Here is an 18873-nt window from a genome sequence, read left to right as displayed (position 1 = left end):
TATCATGCTGTAAAAAGCATATTTTTTTCATTCAACAATTGAAACAAAACTAAACAATTTGATTGGTATATGGCAAACCACCACTTCCCCAACAGCCCTCATTTACCAGTCTAAATTTTTGAGCAACAAATTCATTTAAATTGAAGTTATATGTATGCGTGATTTATCAAACATCACTTAATTCTCATTAATAAAAGATAGTAAGCCATGATTCCCTCAATTATTTTCCCTTAAAATATAATTATAACTGATTATGTTTTTTTATTTTAAAATTGTAGGAAAAGTGTTCAAATTTTAAAAAATAATTGTTCAGGAAGTACACACTAACTTATTAACTGGGAAAAAATCTTAAGAATAAATTATTTAATCTTTTAAGAATTTTTCCCATTTTATGTTTGAAAGAAAAAAAATATTTCAATCACTTTTATTTGCTTATGAAGAACATCTAAGAAACAAGTTTTAATTTTAATACAAAACAAGCAAGAATATCATTTCAAATATTATTATTTCACCATGCTTTTTCTGCCACTAGAGAGTGCTCTTCAGTTCCTTAACAAGCTTGGAAAGGTAAGAAACTTTTCAGGGCCTTAAGCTTCCTGACACTTTACTGTTCTCCAATATCTTCTTATGCAGTTCATTAGAGTCCAAACAAACTATCAACAATATTATAATTATTCAGGATGAGATCTAGAAAAATCACTCACCATCAGAAGGAGCTTCATCCTCTTTATCATAACGGTCAGATGCTAGAGAGAGACTGTCAGGAGCAACAGGACAAGACCTTTCATTCTCTTCGCCATCTTCATAATCTCCTGCACACATAAAACATTATCAGTGATTAAAAGCAGAGACTTTCAGTTTTACTTTATAATAATAATAATAATAATAATTTTATTTGTATACCGCCCTTCTCCCGAAGGACTCAGGGCGGTGAACAGGGCAAACATATAAAAATACAAGAATACAAATATTAAAAAAGATTAAACAAAGATTAAACACAGAGCAACGTTTTCCTAATTGGTTATATTGGTATGGCAATCTCCAGGGGCTGAGAATTCTAACATCATCCTACCAAGACATGATAGGTGCCAAGTTTAGGACAGCTAGCATAAAGAGCACCTTGAATTTCAAAATCAATAGTGAATTTCAGAAGTATACATCATGAACTCACTTTCTAACTAGCTCAGAACAAAAGTTCCAAAACTTGACTGGTTTAATTCCCAATGTGTTCAATGAGAATAAAGAAAAATCTTTCCATTTTAAAAACTTACTAATTCAAAAAGGAAGTGGAAAAATAAAACATAAATTCACTAGATGTTTGAATTCTCACAGTAAGATGGATTTCTTTTCTTTTTATTTTTTTTTAAACAGTGCTAGAGAAGGACATACTGCCCGATCCACTTGGGTATTATTGGCAGAGGAGGAGCTTTGCAAACACAGAAACACGGAGACCAAAACCCTCACTACCCTTCAGTTATTTCCAACACTCAGTTAATAGGCTTATTTTGCAATTAAAACTCTTTACACTCCAAATTTTCAATGCCACATCGCAAGGATGTTACCAGACCACTAGCAATAGTCCCCAAAACACTCAGCTAAAAAATAAAAATAAAAATGAACAGACTGTAAATTAAGTACAAATCCTGCTTAAGATACTGGCTTGTTAAAAAAAAAAACAATAATCCAAGGGCTGCACACCAGGTGTGTAACTTTAACATATCAAGAACAATCTTGGATTATTTAGCCAGTCCCTTTGGTCTAACAAATCTTGCCTAAGAAAGCAAAAGCATCATCACACTTGCTGAATCTGACTTTGACAGGTGAAATGAGCCACTGTGTTTGAATTTACAGAGATATAGGTTTGAATTAAAATATTTAACCCACTGTAAACAATGGGTTTGGGGCAGATAATTCATTCAGCTAATATTGTATAGAACAACTCTCTAAAAGAAGCAATTGTATTCTTCTATCAACAATTTCTAAAATATACTTTTCTCAATGACCATACCTCATCCAATTGAAAAATGATAATTGCAACACAATGTCTGTTATGAATTTAACAGTAGAGAGGAAAGGAAAAATATTTTATTGGCCCGAGAAGTAGATACTTGATGTAATGTTTGCATTAAGAATTTCCCATGATAGCAGCATAACAGGGTGCACCACATGGGCATACCACTTATAATTCTGCTAGTGTAGTTTTTTGAATTAAGCATTACATTTTCAATAAATTGTAAATATGTGTGTCTATACTGATGCTTTGTCGACTTACAACAATGCAGTCTATATCTATTGTAATGCAGCTCAGTTCAGTTCTCAGCACTTTTGCCACAACCACAATTGAATCATATGAATAGCTTCCAAAGGCTATAGATCTTGGTCTGCATACATACTATCTGAATTTGCTTCTATATCCATGTGTATGTTATAGTCTTATTATCAACAGGGAATTACACAAGGAAATGTAATAGCCACTGAACTCAGATAAGTGATTAAATTCCCTGATCTCTCCAAAATATCTGTTTCCTTAAAAACTCCATGGAGAATGCTACAATGGTCATAAGTTTGAGGAATTCACTTTTTTCAGTGTACTTTGCTAAATGGATGGTTGCAGGTCAAGAACTACCTATAGTTTCTTTTTTACAAATCTTTTCTTTAAAAAGCATTGATCCTGTGTATGTAATTTCACAGGATTCAGATAATAATACTCCATTTCTATAGCAGTGTGGATCTTACATACTGTATCTTTCAGTCTTATGATCCAAAAGTTTCTTTTTCATCTTATACAATAGTTGAAAGGGATCTTGTAAGTCATCTAGTCCAAGCCCCTGCTCAAGCAGGAGATCCTATACCATTTCTGACAAGTGGCTGTCCAGTCTCTTCTTGAGAGCCTCAAGTTATGAAGCACCCACAACTTCTGAAGGCAAGCTGTTCCACTGGTTGATTGTTCTCAATGTCAGAAAATTTCTCCTTATTTCTAGGTTGAATATCTCCTCAATCAGTTTCCATCCACTATTCCTTGTCTGGCCTTCAGATACTTTGGAAAAGAGTTGACCACTTCCTCTCTGTGACAATCCCTCAAATATTGAACACTGCTATCATGTCACCCTGGTCTTTCTCTTCACTAGACTAGCCATGTCCACTTCTTATAACCATTCTTCATATGTTTTAAATCAGACTGCAAAAACCAGTATTTGTTTTATGTCTTCAATGTTATTTCTTCACCATAGCTTTCCCAGATCTTTTCTACCCTCTTTCCTTCATGTTTTGCAGGAATACCGGTGAAGGCAGTATTTTAAATGTATACAATATCCTTGTGTGTTTTTTTTTAAAAAATACTCTCATTAATATAAAATCTTTCTACGTTTCAAGTACTTCAAAGAAAGAACAGGACTGCTGCTTATGCAAATTGATACTCCATAAATCAAAGCAGTTACAAATAAAGAAAAGTGGAGGTTCATATAACATAGCTATGCTATAACATGTACGCTGCATAACTGCAGCCACAGCCACATCATCATAGGAGCCTCTTGGATTTGGAAATGCTGCATGCGCTACAAGAAACAAAATGGTTTACACCCAAGCTTGATCCACTTACAGAAATGCCTTTCTTATGCAGTCTTCCATGCACAGTTAGGTCATTAATACCGCAGGTATTTGTTGTGAGTCTTCTCAAGATATATTTGACAACAATGAATTCAACAGTTTCCACAGTGGGGCCTACCTGGTAGAATAAATTATCAACATATGGAGGAAACTTCCATTCCTACTTATTTTTCCAGGGATTTTAATGTTTCCTTATCAGTGTTATACATTCATTTGTTGTATCATTTAACTACTCTTTTAATTGATTTTTAACACAATCCAATAGTTAGTGGAATGAGCAGTGTATACATTCTTAAAACAAAATTTATTTACAGACACACACAAATTAAAAGCGTATCTGTAAAAGCAGTAGTTCACCAACACCCTTGCAAGTGGCAATTTTCATTAAGTAAACCTCTCACAATCTCTAGCTTTCTAGCTCTAAGTCATTCATTCTGCTGTTCTCCAATTTAACACAACACATCTAGATTGGGCTTTCACTTTCAGAATTAACAGTTTGCTTTAAGAGTTTTGGAATAGGAATTCTAGGATCTGTGCAACTGGTGAATACAAGACATCAGTCAGCAAAGACTATTCCAACTTCATATTTAGTCTTACACACAGATTCTTCCCCATGGCTGTCTTCATGAATCTACTTCCAATTTTCTTTGCAATTTATGCTGCCTCAATAACCATACTCTAACTGGCTTAATACTATGGCTTGTAAGAAGTCCTGTCCTTAGAGCTTTACTGCAGACAATTTAAGGGTAGAATTTATGCATTTCTCTAATTTTAGCTCCTCTCTCACCCATGCAATAGAAAAACCCAAATGGCTATCTTTAAAATATGGTGGGGCAGTCCTGAGCTAATGAAAGAATGGTGGACCAGGGTCGAACCAGGGCTTGGCTAAAATAGGGAGAGGGAGGAGGAGGAGAGGGAGAAGGAGGAGGAGGAGGAAATCCTGTAATGCACCTATTTGGGACATAACCAGCAACACACATGGCCAAATCAAGTTTAAACTGAATTTCCATGTAGAGAATACTACCACTCTTTTAAAAAAACATTACCTAGATATTAAAAACAGATCTATCTTCCAGAAAAAAGCTAGACTTGTGCATATAAGGAGTCTTCATAATGCCTAAGCACACTGAACAAGTATAATATTTTGACTCATCTGCTTAAGTGGATTCTCTTTATCAAGTGTAAGGACATGTGTGGAGAATAGATCACATTTTAGGTCATATTTTTACAGAAATATTTAGAATTCAAAAGGATTCACAAATTTCTAACTAAAAAATGAACAAAATGGGAACACATTTTAGAAATATTCTACCTATGCATTCCCGTGGAAGAGGTGGTTACGTAATGATTTGGAATATTGCTAGCTCCTTAATTGTACACTCCCACTCATATTCTGACATTTCTCTGTGACTTAGAGCAGAATTATTAAAAGTTGGAAAGAATTTCAGAAATTCTGTTCTACCTAGCTTTCCATCCCAAGCTTCCTGGCAACCTTATCACTATCTGCATTCAAATTACAGTGAGCATCTATAATTTGTAGTCACAAAAGTACAAATTTCTTAAAATCTATCTTCATGACTCAAAACTTTTGTGGGGTTGTATAGATGTAATATTCTTCACTACGACACAGCATGCAACTAGAATTAAAAGGAGACATTCCCTTGATAGGGGCCAATAGGAGATTAGAAGTAGTCTGATGGCTACAATTACAGATGTTCACTAGTTCAAACTAAAATTGGAGATTCCTAGCTGTTACCAAATCTGCATTTCAGTATCATATCTGGATCCTAAGAAAAGCCTAAAACTGTTTCCCCACTTAGGTCTCACTTTCTAATATCCTGATAAATTCAGAAAATAAAATTCCCTATTCAAAGACACCCACATCCTTTCCAAACATCCTTTCCAAAAGATTGTGGACAGCTCTCTTAAATTAAAATTAAAATAAATTCTTAACCAGTGTGGGAGGCAGGAAGGGAGTGAGTGGAAGAAAGATGGAATTGGAAACACTTACTGGACTTCCATAAATTGATTTCTATAAAGGTCCAAGTCAATATCATCAAATTCTTCGAAACTTCTGTCTTGAGAAATACTTCTTCTAATTGTATTTCGTGCTGGTTGTCTTTAAAAGATCCACTTCTTACTTTTCAAATTAATATCATTTCGCTATTGTTTATATTTCCCCCTTTCATTTATCTTTATAGTATGCCTGGAGTGTTGTATCATTTAAAAAACATGGTCTTTTCTTAAAGCAAAGATGGTATACATTGTCTCATGCTTCACCTCTTTTGCCAGCAGCTACACTGTGAAACTCACTGCCTCCAGACAGTTAAACAATTCAGTGCTTGTCTTTCTTTGGAAAATACCACATATCCCAGGTTTTGTCTAATTTGCTAAGGTTTTAGCTTAACAATTCTTATTTCCTTATACCTTATTTTCTCTTTGTTTCTTCTTTAAAATATGCAATGTTTTATTGTCAGCTTGATGGCACAGTTGTGTCATAGTTAATTGTATTCTTACCTTTTTTTAAAAGATTGTATTTGTATCTTAAAGATTTTAAACATTATCTGCAATTGCAGCTCAATATTATTTAGAAAGAGGTCTTCAGTAAATAGTTTCAAATGTGATCAAAAGAGAACTTCCAGCAATGTGAACTCCTACCTTTGTGATCAATCAAGCACATTTTTCCCTGTCATTTCCATCCTTTGCATATTTTATAACATTTCATAAATTGCAAAAAAAAAATAGAGGTATGGCCACCAGACTTTCTGCCAGTTATTTTTAGTGCTTTTTGTTATCCATACTAAGGGGGCTGACTCTTGGTTTGAGGACCCTTGGCAACAAGTCATTCAAGAATATTTCTGCACTGCAGAATCACAGAAATTTATTGGTCTGGGACAACTACATTCCAAGAAACTGTGGTAGTTCTAGAGGCAATAATGAAGCTGTGTGTGGGCCACCTGTTTAACTTTTTGCCATGCCCCTAGATAGTGCTCATTTGGAAGCAATACAGTAAATGTAAAAAGTGACTAGATCTGGCCACCTGGTGCTGCTTGGAGTACTCAGCCAAAAAAATTAATTAAACAACTCTCAGGGCAGGCAGCAGGGATTGATCCTGCTAAGGCGTCAGAGATATGGCATTTGCTCAGAGATATAAGTTTCCAATTTTGGCAGGGGTGTACAAAAAACAAATCCCCTTCAGGCAGATTAAATACTTGCATCATTCTGCTTTGTAAGCAGTTATAAATATGCTGTTTTAAAACCTAAGATGCTCATCCAACACATGTCTACAAGCAAATAGTGCTGCCATTGCATGTGATTTCACTCACAGCATTCAGCTTCAGTTTAAATCTGGGGAATCAGAGTTTGAAACCTGTAAAACCATAAATGCTTAGAAATATGTGGCAAGATTCCACATAGTCAAAGAACAGTTTTCATTTCATAGACAGCTCCCCAACAATATCTTGAACTAACAGGATATATGACTCTACCTATGGGCGTCACAGAAATAATCGATTTATTTTTATCAGACAGTCAATAAAGTTTGTGATGGGATTTAATTGTAATTATGCTGTTTTAAATGGAGGCATTATCTAATTCTGATTTTTATCAGAAACACTGTAATTCTTAACATTATTGGGAAAATATTGGAATATTGTACAACACATTCAAGATTTCACCTTAAACACATGTAGCGGGGCTGGCTGAAAGGCTTTGCAGGAGCCTGCCTGAGGAGATGGAAGCTTGGACAGCTGCTGCTGGTTTTGGAAGCGGTGGGCATGAATCAGGCAGAAGGAGAGAGTGAAAGAGAATGAGAAGGTGGAATTTTATTGCTTCTTTCACAGTGGGGGATATCCTGAGTGGAGTCAAGAGAGAGAGTGAGGAGAGAGAAAGTTGCTGGGGTTGCTAAATTCAGTTTTTAACAGTAAAGAAAAGGGGTGAGGGGTTTAGCCTGGGGCTGTTAAACAACGCCACACATTGACTATCAGGGCAAGGGGCTGGTCATCTTTGTTCCTCAAATCCCCCCCTTGACAACAAGAATCTGCCACCTCACTTCACATGAGCTCCCACTGGAAAAGACACTTTATTAACACCTTGAAAGGGCAGTTGCACAGCGTGATGGAGGGGAGCGGGGCTGGGAGGAGCTGGGCTTTGGCGGCCTCTGAGGGGGTAAAGCTACACATGGGGGCTCATCTCGGATTCCCTGCCTGCCCCCCCTCTTTAGCAAGGGAGGGTTGGTCTTGTGTAAGGATATAAGCCAGTGAACAAAATGGACTCTAACGCAGCTATCAGGTGGTGCGAAGAGCGGAATAGTGAAGTAAGGATGAGCGTAGTAATTGATGTTCCTGGTGATGTTTGGTCAAAGGAGAGAATTTTGCAGATATTGAGGTTTTTGTCCCGGCTCAGAAGGTATACGTGATAAATACAAGGGTGGATCAGGATTCCCCCCATTTTTATGTACTGCTGGAATGGAAGAAGAGTATTCCAGAGTGCTTTCAGGTTGAAAGTTTACAACTGACAGAAGATGTCACAGTAGGGGTGATTTTTCTGACTGCATGGGGCACACCGTCGACCAAACCATTAGGCCAGAAGAAAGAGAAGCATACTTTCTTACCCACAGGGATAGTGGAAGTAGGGTTCACACAGGAAGGGGGAAGTTTGACTTCCATCCAAAACCTGACGGGGGGGGGTTATTGCATAGGGCATGGATATAGGAAATTACATACCTTTTCAGGGATGCAACCGGTGCCAGAAGGGGAAGAGGACTATGAAGGTTGGATGGAACAGGCAATACAAGCAGTTGAGGAATGGGAGATAACGGACACCCAGAAAAGGCAATGGGTTAGAGAGAGTTTAAAGGGCCCTGCTGCAGAAGCTATTAGAAACCTAACATTGAGCCAGGGACATTTTACTCTGCATGACTATCTCTCTTTGTTGCATGATGAATTTAAATCTGACGAAACAGTCTCTAGCTTCCTGATTCGTTTGCAACACATGTATCAGAAGAGGGGTGAGAAGCTGTCTGAATATATAAGGTGCCTGAATAGATTATTATATCAGGTTGTGGAGAGGGGGGATTAGATCCAACTGAGGTGGAACAAGCCAGGATAGAACAACTCTCCCAGGGTGCTTTGGCTTCGGACCCTGTCTGAAGCCAAATAAAGCTCGAAGCTAGAGGGAATGTTGGGGATTTTACGAGCTTATAAAGAGAGTGGGCAACTGAGGTAGTGGAGGAGGCTAAGGAGGTAACAGCCGAGTTGCCAGTAGGACAGCTCTTAGGCCCAGGAGTGGGAAAGGTTAGAGAGGATGATGTTAAATTAACAACGATGCAAGCACAGATACTGGATTTAAGTAAGATAATGGCTTCTTGGACAGTAATGAGTAGCCCGACGGAGGTTGGATTGGGCCAACTGATGGGGGGATGGGCTCGTCCACCCTGGTTAATAATTCAATGAGACCAGTGGTTTGTTACAATTGTGGGGGCGTGGGGCATTTTAGGCATGCGTGTACAAAACTGTACAGAAGATCAGGGAACCCAGTGCAGTCAGGAAACTGTCAAGGGCCCCCAGTGATGGAGCTAGCTGGGTGCCCAGTGATTTCAGTCAGCACTGAGAAGACAGAGTTCCCTTAGAAACCCTCAACAAAAATGGGAGTGATGGGAGTACCCCCTTTAATGAGAAATCTCTGTCCCCTTCAATTGACAGAAACTGGAACCACGGGACCTCAGCAACAGTCTTTGGAGAATCAGACACGGGTCATTAAACCAGACACTGGGTTTCCCACTACTGGGCTCCCCAGCAGCTGGTGGGCTCTTCCCCAGTGGTGTCAGTACAGGTGGAAGGTATTTATACTAAGGCCCTTTTGGATTCGGGTGTGCAAGTCACATTATTATACAAGGATTTTTATGACAAATATTTGACGTATATGCCCATACAGGAACTGGGTGAAGATCTGTGTATTGGGACTGAGAAATTTCCCTATGATGGATATTTACCCATACGGCTGACGTATGGGCTTTCTATTGCCAGGTATATGGAGACCTTTGATACTCTGGCTATTATGTGCAATCGCCCCCGGGAGTTAGTCAGGGTTTATTGATTGTGGGGACGAACACCAGTCTGGTTAGGTGGTTACTCACCCCAGTTGTTCCCTTGGGGAATGACCCGATAGCAAGGGATGTTCACTCTGCACTGCAGACAGTATGCCAGAGTTTGGTGCGGGAGCATCAGGCCCCTGCAGAGGGGGTGGGGCAGTTATGGAAATTGGATAGGGAAAAGAGGATAATACAACCAGGAGAAGTGGTGTGTCTGAGGGCTTCCATTAAGTAGATTGGGAACAGCCTGGTCCATACCTCATTCTTGAAGAGTTAGGGATGGAATGGTGGGATAGAGTTAATTCCAGAGGTAGTCTCCACGTGGGATTTAAGGCAGGCAAAAGGGCAGATCTGGGCTGGCGTTCGGAATATCACAGGCCTCCCTGTACGGCTGAGGGATCGGATGTTGTTGGGGCAGGTAAGCCCAGCTATTCTGATTGGGTCTCTGAGTAGTAAGGGAAAGACTGAGGGGGAGGTTTCGATGGATCAGTTCTCACCCAAGAATACAGAGTTTTCTCCTGAGTGGTGGGAGAGAGCGAGAGACCAGCTTTGGAAGTGAAGACATATATTCTCGAGAGATGATTTTGATGTGGGCTGTGCTAGGAGTGCCCAGCATATAATCCGGCTGATAGAGGATAAACCTTTTAGGGAGAGATCTTGGTGGATCCCCTTAAGTGATCTGGATGATCTCAGACAGCATCTAGCAGAGCTGAAAAAGACTGGGATCATTAGGGAATCCCGAAGTCCTTATGCTTCCCTTATAGTAGTGGTCAGGAAGAAGAATGGGTCCCTGAGGATGTGTATAGATTACTGCACTCTTAACCGGAGCACTATCCCTGATCAGTATACAACTCCTCGGATAGAGGATGCCCTGCAGTGTTTGTCAGGGGCGAAATGGTTTAGTGTACTGGATTTAAGAAGTGGTCACCATCAGATCCCCATGCATCTGAAGGACAGGGAGAAAACTGCGTTCATCTGCCCATTGGCCTTTTACGAATTTAATTGAATGCCCCAGGGGCTGTCAGGGGCTCTGGCGACTTTTCAAAGGCTCATGGAACGGACAGTGGGGGATAGGAACCTGATAAAGGTGTTGGTCTACTTAGATGATATTATTGTCTTTGGTGAGACCCCTGAAGAGCATGAGGAGTGTTTGGAGAAGGTATTGACAAGGCTCCATGACGAAGGCCTGAAATTGTTATTAGATAAATGTCAATTTTACCAACCATCTGTTACTTATTTAGGTGATGTTGTCTTGGCCGAGGAGTAGCAATGGACTTGCCAAGTTTGAGGCAGTTTTCCCTTGGCCCAGGCCCCAGAACGTAGCTGAATTGCAATCATTTTTTGGGATTTTGTTCATATTATGGAGGTTTGTAGAAAGGTTTGTGAAGATAGCTCACCTGTTCAATGAGTTGCTAAGGAATTAAGAAGTAGAGGAAGCGGTGGGTTATTCAAATCGGATACATAAAACCAAGGGACCCAGGAAGTCCTGGGAATCTATTCAGGCAGAATGGACTGAATGGTGTGAGCAAGCTTTTGACCAACTGAAGTGGAGGCTTACGAACACCCCAGTCCTGGCTTATGCTGATCCTAATCAACCGTATGAGTTACATGTGGACACTAGTCGGGATGGCCTTGGGGGGCGGGTGTTATATCAGGCACATGATCAACAGTTGAAGTCCGTTGCATATATTAGCAAGGGCTTAACCCCCAGGAAAAAGAATTATCCCACTCATAATTTAGAACTTTTGGCACTCAAGTGGGCAGTTGTGGATAAGTTGAAGGATTATTTGTATGGGGCAGAGTTTGAGGTTAAGACAGATAACAATCCACTCATATACTTGCTCACAATCATTAAACTTGATGCCACAGGACACCAATGGTTGGCTGCCCTTTCTGCATTTAGGTTCAGTTTGAGATATTGCCCAGGGGTGAGAACACAGATGCAGATGCTTTGTTAAGGAGGCCCTGGGATTCAGGGCCAGGTATTAGAGAGTGGATACAATTGCCCCCTGATGGCATTCAAGCGCTGTATCAAAGGATCAAGCATTGAGCTAGGGGAGCAATTGGGGCTGAATCAGTGGGGGTTACTATTGCAGGTGTCCCCAAATTATACTGCAATCCCATTCAGGTGAGAGGGGAGGGTAGGTTTGCCCTGACTAAGAAAGATCTGAGGAGGGACCAGGTGGAAGATCCCCTCTGTGCCTGGTTAAAAGAGAAGTGGTCAGCGGAAGGTTTTACTTGCCAATTCACCAAGAGGAACCCGAGTGCTGTATAAGGAGTTGGATCGCTTACAGCTTTGTGATGGAATGGTTTATTTGAGGGACCCTTTGGATGGGCCTGAAGAAACGTGGCAACTTTTGCTTCTGGAGAAACACAGAGAAGCAGTGATGATTGCGCTACATGATGAGCACAGTCATTTGGGGCCGGAAAAGACTTTTAAGTTAGTAATGGATCGATTCTACTGGCCCTGTATGAAGACGGAAGTTGGGGACTATTGTAGATCTTGCCTGCATTGCGTTCAGAGGAAAATCCTACCTTCAAGGATTGCACCGATGGGCCATCTGCAAAGTTATTTTCTTTGCCTGGAACCAGATGTAAGTGGGCAAGGAAACGTATTGGTCATGACTGATCATTTTACCCATTATGCTCAGGCCTTCCTGACAAAAGATCAGCGTGCTGTTACAGTATCCAAAGTATTGGTGGAGAAGTTTTTTGTACATTATGGGCTGCCTCAGCGCATACACTCCGACCAAGGGAGAGATTTTGAAAGCAGGCTTGTTAAGCAACTATTGGGCTTACTGGGCATTCAGACGTCTTGTACCACCCTGTATCTTCCACAAGGAGATCCGCAGCCTGAGATGTTTAATCATACTCTTTTGGATATGTTGGGGACACTCACTGAAGAACAGAAGCAACACTGGACGCAACATATTTCTACCGTCATCCATGCATATAATAGCACAAGGAATGATGCCACCAGGTATTCCCCATTTTGGTTGATGTTCGGTAGGGAAGTCCGCCTGCCGGTAGACATAGTCTTTGGCATCTCAATGGATTTGACCTCTGTTAGGTCACATTGTAACTATGTAGACAGATTGAGGAAAAATTTGAAGGGGGCTTATGAAAAGGCTGCAGAGGCCATAGGGGTACAGGAATGGCAGAATAAGAGGAACTATGACTTAAAATTAAGAGTTCAGGACTCGCAGTCTGGTGATCAGGTGCTATTAAGGAATTTGGGTCCCTCTGGGAAGCACAAACTGGCAGATCAGTGGGGCCCCCAGTTGCATGTTGTTAATGAGAAGCTGCTGAGACTACCAGTGTATCGGATATGACCAGAGGGAAGTTCATGGCCTTTGAAAGTGTGGCATCAGAACCATTTATTGCCCTTCAACGAGGCAGTACAAGTCACACAGGCAGTCATCACAACTGAGCCCCGTATAGTGGGAAGAAGGTTAGGAACTAGGTCGAAACCCGATCTGTCTGTAGTAAGGGAAATGGAAGACTCTGAAGAAGAAGAGAGTTGTATAAGTTGGTTGTGGTCATTGGGGGATATTGGGATCACCCAACCCACCATGGGTAGTGAGGCGGAATAAGAACAGCCTGGGCCTGACATTTCAGAACCCATACCTAGAGCTTGTGAATGGGAGAGGACTCCTCAAAGATTTAAGGTAGGGGATCAGCCTGGAAGATTTTTGGGACAGGAGGAGTTGTTGACCCCAGACATCACAGTTAGGGGAGCTGTTAGAGATGGATCAGGTCACTTCACATGGCCCACAATCACCAGCATTAGAGGAGCCACCAATGCTGGGTACCTCCAGGGGTGGGGAGTTACGAGGAGACAGTGCCCACAATATTACCGAGCCTAAAGTGAAGAGACCAAGGTGGGTGATACAACCAGTGAAGAAATTAACATAAGATGCCCCAGGACATAGCAAAGAGAGAGAGTGATGCTTACTGTGTAATGAAGGTTGATTCCCGCCCGGATAATATAGATGCTTAGCAGAAAGTTCACTATTCCTTGGGCGACCAAAGAAACTGCTTAGGTGGGGGGAGTGTGTAGTGGGGCTTGCTAAAAGGCTTTGTGGGAGCCTGCCCGAGGAGAATGAAGCTTGGACAGTTGCAGCCGGTTCTGGGCACGGCGGGCATGGATCAGACGGAAGGAAAGCAAAAGGAGGAAAGAAAGGAGGTGGGGGTGGTTGCTGTAGCGGTTGTCGGGGAGAGACCAGGTGAAGCTGAAGAGGGATTTAAGGTTTTTAGCTGATCCCTTTCTCAGAAGGAGAGGGAAGAAGAGAGTGAGAATGAGAAGGTAGAATTTTATTGCTTCTTTCGCGCGGGGGTGGGGGGATATCCTGAGCAGAGACAAGAGGGAGAGAGTGAGGAGAGAGAAAGTTGCTGGGGTTGCTAAATTCAGTTTTTAACAATAAAGGAAAGTGGGGAGGGGTTTTGGCATCAATGAAACTTGAGACTGCAAGCGATGACAGAAGAGAAGGAGAGCCTGATTGCTGTTGCTTTGGAGACCAGCGGCCATCCGAACTTTGATTACTGTTCCTTGTGCAAATTATAGACATTGTGGGGAGTTGCCCTTGCGGGACGAGCTGTTACTGCAGAGCGCTGACTACCTTTGTTTGTGTTTCCATTGCTGCCTGGAGCCGGGGTTTTCCCCATCCCCTTGTTTCCAAATGGTTGCTGTAAAATCATTGACTATTGCTGTCACGACTGCCTGGGGCTGTTAAACAAAGTCACGCATTGACTATCAGGGCTAGGGGCTGGTCATCTTTGTTCCTGAAAGCACCCCCCTTGATGACGAGAATCTGCCACCTTCTCATTTCGCATGATCTCCCGCTGGAAAAGACACTTTATTAACACCTTGAGAGGGTAGCTGCGCAACGGAGAGGGGCTGGGAGGGCCTGGGCTTTGCGGCCTCTGAGGGGGTAACACTACACACAGGATTAAGACGACCAGTTGCTCTTTGTGGATTTAGACTACAGTATGCTCTAGCCCAGACTTTTTTACTGTCCGTGAGCCATATCCAGCATTTTGGCTGTCTCTGTCAGGCCTGTGGCGGCAGTAGTGGCAGTGTTGGGATAGTGGCAGTGGGGTGGGAGGTAGCAGTGGGGGGCAGAGCAGTGGCAAGGGTGGGACAGTGGAGGGTGGGACAACAGTCCTTGTTTCTTGTATGGCCCTTTGAGAAAATTAATTGCCAATCCCTGTTCTAGCCACTTCAAACATGCAGTAAAAAAACAGAATAACTCTCACTAACTTTAATACTGAATTTTGCCCATTTTTTAAAGATTGATTAGTCTAGCAGTTTTCAAAGAGCACTGTTTTAGAAGCTATGAATACTTTCATTTATTTGGTCAGTGGCCTCACTGCATCAGGCAACCTGAAATAAAATTTTACTTAATTTTATATTTGGAATGGCAACAGAAATCAGTAAAGAAAAATGTTAATTACTATCTATGTAAGAGAACTCTAAGGAACAGTGACTATCAGGTAAGTCTATGCAAAAGAATTTGTACGCATAACTGAAAGCATTACAGCCTAATCACACATCTAAAAGCAACGCATGTTCAAATGAAATGTCTACAGACTCATTAGCAGGCAGCCATTCTATTATAATCATGCATAATACCAGTACTGCCTTGAGCCTGTGCCAATGACAACAGCATAAATTTTGCATCTCATTTCTGTAGCCATAAAATTAATGATCAGTTTAAAAATAATTCTTTATAAAAAGTTGTTACACAAAGAAAGAGCACACGTGTGTTCCTACAATGTAGCCAAGAGGATAATTAAGAGGCTAATGTTCATTAAAATATCTTCCCTAGAACATTTTGATTTATCCCAGAATATTTTCTTATAGGTTTCATTAATTAAACACAGTTAATGGTTACTGGAAATAATAATGCTCCTAACATTTTTTCTTCTGCAATATGATCTCTTATGTTGTGATAGCAGTATATTTTAAGTCACTTGCATAGTGGCAGGCCTTTCTTTATTAAACAGTGTTTTTACATTTATTCTGTAGTAAATTTGCTTATTGATCCTATAGATGATGATGTTGCTCTAATACGGGAAGCTAGATATCTAATCATTATGAATAGAAGTTACTCCTTAATTTGCATCTATCATTTTGAAATAAACTGATTATCAGGGAATTTTTGCTTTTTTGCATTAAAAGCCTTCCTACACTCAATAATTTTTAAAGGAGTGCCAATAATTATCTTCTGCCAAAAATATCTGCAAGAAAACATTTATCAATATATATTTCAATTATTCAGTTATGACTAACTGTTGGGGTTTTTGATGAACAAATCCTTACACACATATATATCCTTACATAACAACATATATACTACTCTAATGCCAAATTCTGGATATGTCTGAATTATTGTCTCAGGAATTGACAGTCGGCACTTGTTGCAATTTCCAGGAATTTAACCTTAGCTCCTCTGGAAGATCAGCATGTTAAAAAAGGTTGGCCTAAATGACAAGATATGGCTGAACTTTATTTGAACTCCAGAATCTGGATATCTTATGCGTTCTAGTGGTAATTATCAAAATAAATTTAACAACTGTATTAGTAATGAAGGGATTCCAATCTGAAGTGAGAAACAACTTCCCTTTCTCTCATTAAAAATTTGAATTTGTTGGGAAAAAGTCAAAATTGCAATGAGCAATAAAAATTGATATGAATTAGGGTCTTAGGTTCACACAGACCAAAGGACAGCATGTCTCAGTGAATGTACTACCAAACTAAGACAACATAAGGTAAAGCAGGTAAAAGTAATAAGTAATAAGGCATATACTGCCAAGGCATGCTTGCTTATTTATTTACTAATGGCTATACCAAATTCCATTGAATTTGAAAAGAAGTGCAGTACTATTTTTAAAAAATCAGTACTGAGCATATCCTAATGTATAATAGAAACACAATTCCTGCTTTTAATTTTTTCAATTTTGTATTATCTTTACACAAACAACTATAGACATTTGTAGTTCAGAATTACTCTGACTAGTAGCCCATTAGCAGCATATATTGTATGAATCTTCATTTCAGTTCTGAATTCAAGTGGTAGTTTTCTATGTTCCCATCTGGTTTTGTCATTTTTAACATCTTTACCTTTTTTTTTTATTTGCGTTTTTATTTTCTTGTTTTAAAATGCTTTTAACAATTTGTAAACCATCCAGAATTGAAAAGCTGCAGCTGGGAAGCACATATTAATGATGTAGTTACCCCGGTATTTAGACTGGATTTGTACTATATTAAAGAATTGTCATGGGGTGTAAGTTGTTCTAAATAAAGCTGTTTTTTGGTGGTGGTGATTTATTATTCTCCCACCAATAAATGATAGAATGGTTACTGGCTCTCTTCCATTCTTTCTTGCCTCCTTTCTTCCCTCCCTCCCTTCCCTTCCTGTCATTCTTTCCTTTCTTCCCTCCCTCCCTTCCACACTTACTTCCTTTTTTTCCTCCTTCCCTCCCCCTTCCTTCCTTCCTCCCTCCCACCCTCCCTCCTTCCCCTCTCTCCTTCCTTCTCCCCCAAATTCCTGCTGGCTTCCCCATTTACTTTGCTTGTGAGAAACATGCAGGGAGAACATCAGTGAGGAAACCAACAGGAGGTGGCAAGTTCAAGGCCAGCATATAGGTAAGTGGTTGCTACCAGGTAGAGGAGGGAACAAGAGATGTGCAGGTTATGACAGTGTAAGAGGTGCTGAGGGTATGAGAGGTGCTGAGAGGGTTGGGAACAGTATTTGGATGTGCGTCAGAGATTCCATGCAAGTCAGGTGAGTGACCAGATGGGTGATGTAAGTCAAGTAGGGTATATAGGTGTACATGAGAAGTGGTGTACAGGTCACATCGTGTATACAGGAGGTGGTGCAGGTCAACATGGATGCATAGGAGTTAATGGGTAAGAGATGTTATGGATCAAATAGGGCATCAGGGAGTAGAGTTACAGGAATACGTGAGAAGTGCTGCACTAGTTGGAGATTGTGTGTGAAGGAGGTGTGGGCCAGGAAGAATGTCTAGGGTGTTTAGGAGTATGGAAGAGATGCCATGAAAATCATGGCAATGTCTGGAGAGACAGTATGGAGCAGAGAAGGTGTGTGGGTTCCCAAGAGGTACTACATGGGAAAAGTATGCATGAGGAATGCAGATTGGAGAGGGTGTGTGGGGGTGCCATGAAGTTCAGGAAAGATACACAGGGTGTATAGCCTGGCTCAGGAAGCATTCATGGGGGCATGCAAGGGATTCCACACACTTCAGGAAAGGCATGCAACGGATGACACAAGTAAGAGAGGTGTGCAGGAGGATCAGCATGGGTTGGGAAAGACATGCAACAGGGGCAGTATGGGTCACAGGGGAGCAGCATAGATAAGGGGTGTGTGCAGGATGGCATGGGCCAGCAGGGTGCACAGGAATTCCTTCCTCCCTGTTCCTCCGTCCCTCCTCTCTTTTCTTGCCCCTTCCATTTCCAGCAGGCAGGTAAGTGGCTAATGCTAAGTGGTGGAGGAAGCAAGGGATTACAAGACAAGCTGGGAACTGTCACAAAACATTGTAAATGAAGATCATGTGGCCAAAGCAGCAGCCATGGCTTGGGTCCGGGATATCTGAGGGAACACCTGCTGCCGGCATCAAGCTCCCTTCGTCCAGTGTGCTCCCACAGGGAGGGTCTTCTCAGGGTGCCACCGGTAAGAGATTGCCGGTGGACGACACCCAGGGATAGGGCCTTCTCAGTGGGTGCGCCTGCCCTTTGGAACCAGCTGCCAGTGGAGCTTAGGACTGCCCCCGACCTCCGTTCATTCCGCCGGGACCTGAAGACCTGGCTCTTCGAGCTCTCTGGCCCAGGCTGAGAATTTTAATTTTAGTTTTAATTTTAACTGGGGTTTTACTTATTCAGGGACGAATAAAAAATTTTAAATTTGTTTTTAACTTTTGTATTTTTGTTTTTAATCACCCTGTAAACCGCCCTGAGTCCTTCGGGAAAGGGCGGTATATAAATGTAATAAAATAAATAAATAAATAAATAAATAGCACTGAAGTAGTCACAATTTCCCAAATTTCATTCCCTTGAGAATCATGAGTCCTGGATTTTGAATATATTCTGTAAATTAGTCTATTTGCAGTACCTTGGTTCAAAAATTGTTACCCAATGATGCATTGTTTTGCTCAGT

At 40.9% G+C, this 18873-nt stretch overlaps 1 protein-coding gene across 1 annotated transcript in view; it reads right to left on the bottom strand.

Moving 5' to 3' along the window:
* SKAP2 (src kinase associated phosphoprotein 2) overlaps positions 1 to 18873 on the bottom strand; it is a 141039-nt gene that overhangs the window by 101949 nt on the left and 20217 nt on the right. The window contains exon 4 of the mRNA XM_081343192.1: positions 705 to 812. Coding sequence (XP_081199318.1) covers positions 705 to 812 — 108 coding nt within the window. The remainder of the gene's footprint in view (positions 1 to 704; positions 813 to 18873) is intronic.

Source organism: Vipera berus, assembly GCF_964194415.1.
Source record: "Vipera berus genome assembly, chromosome: Z".
Classification (NCBI taxonomy): Eukaryota; Metazoa; Chordata; class Lepidosauria; order Squamata; family Viperidae; genus Vipera; species Vipera berus.
This window is presented reverse-complemented; position numbering and strand designations above follow the sequence as displayed.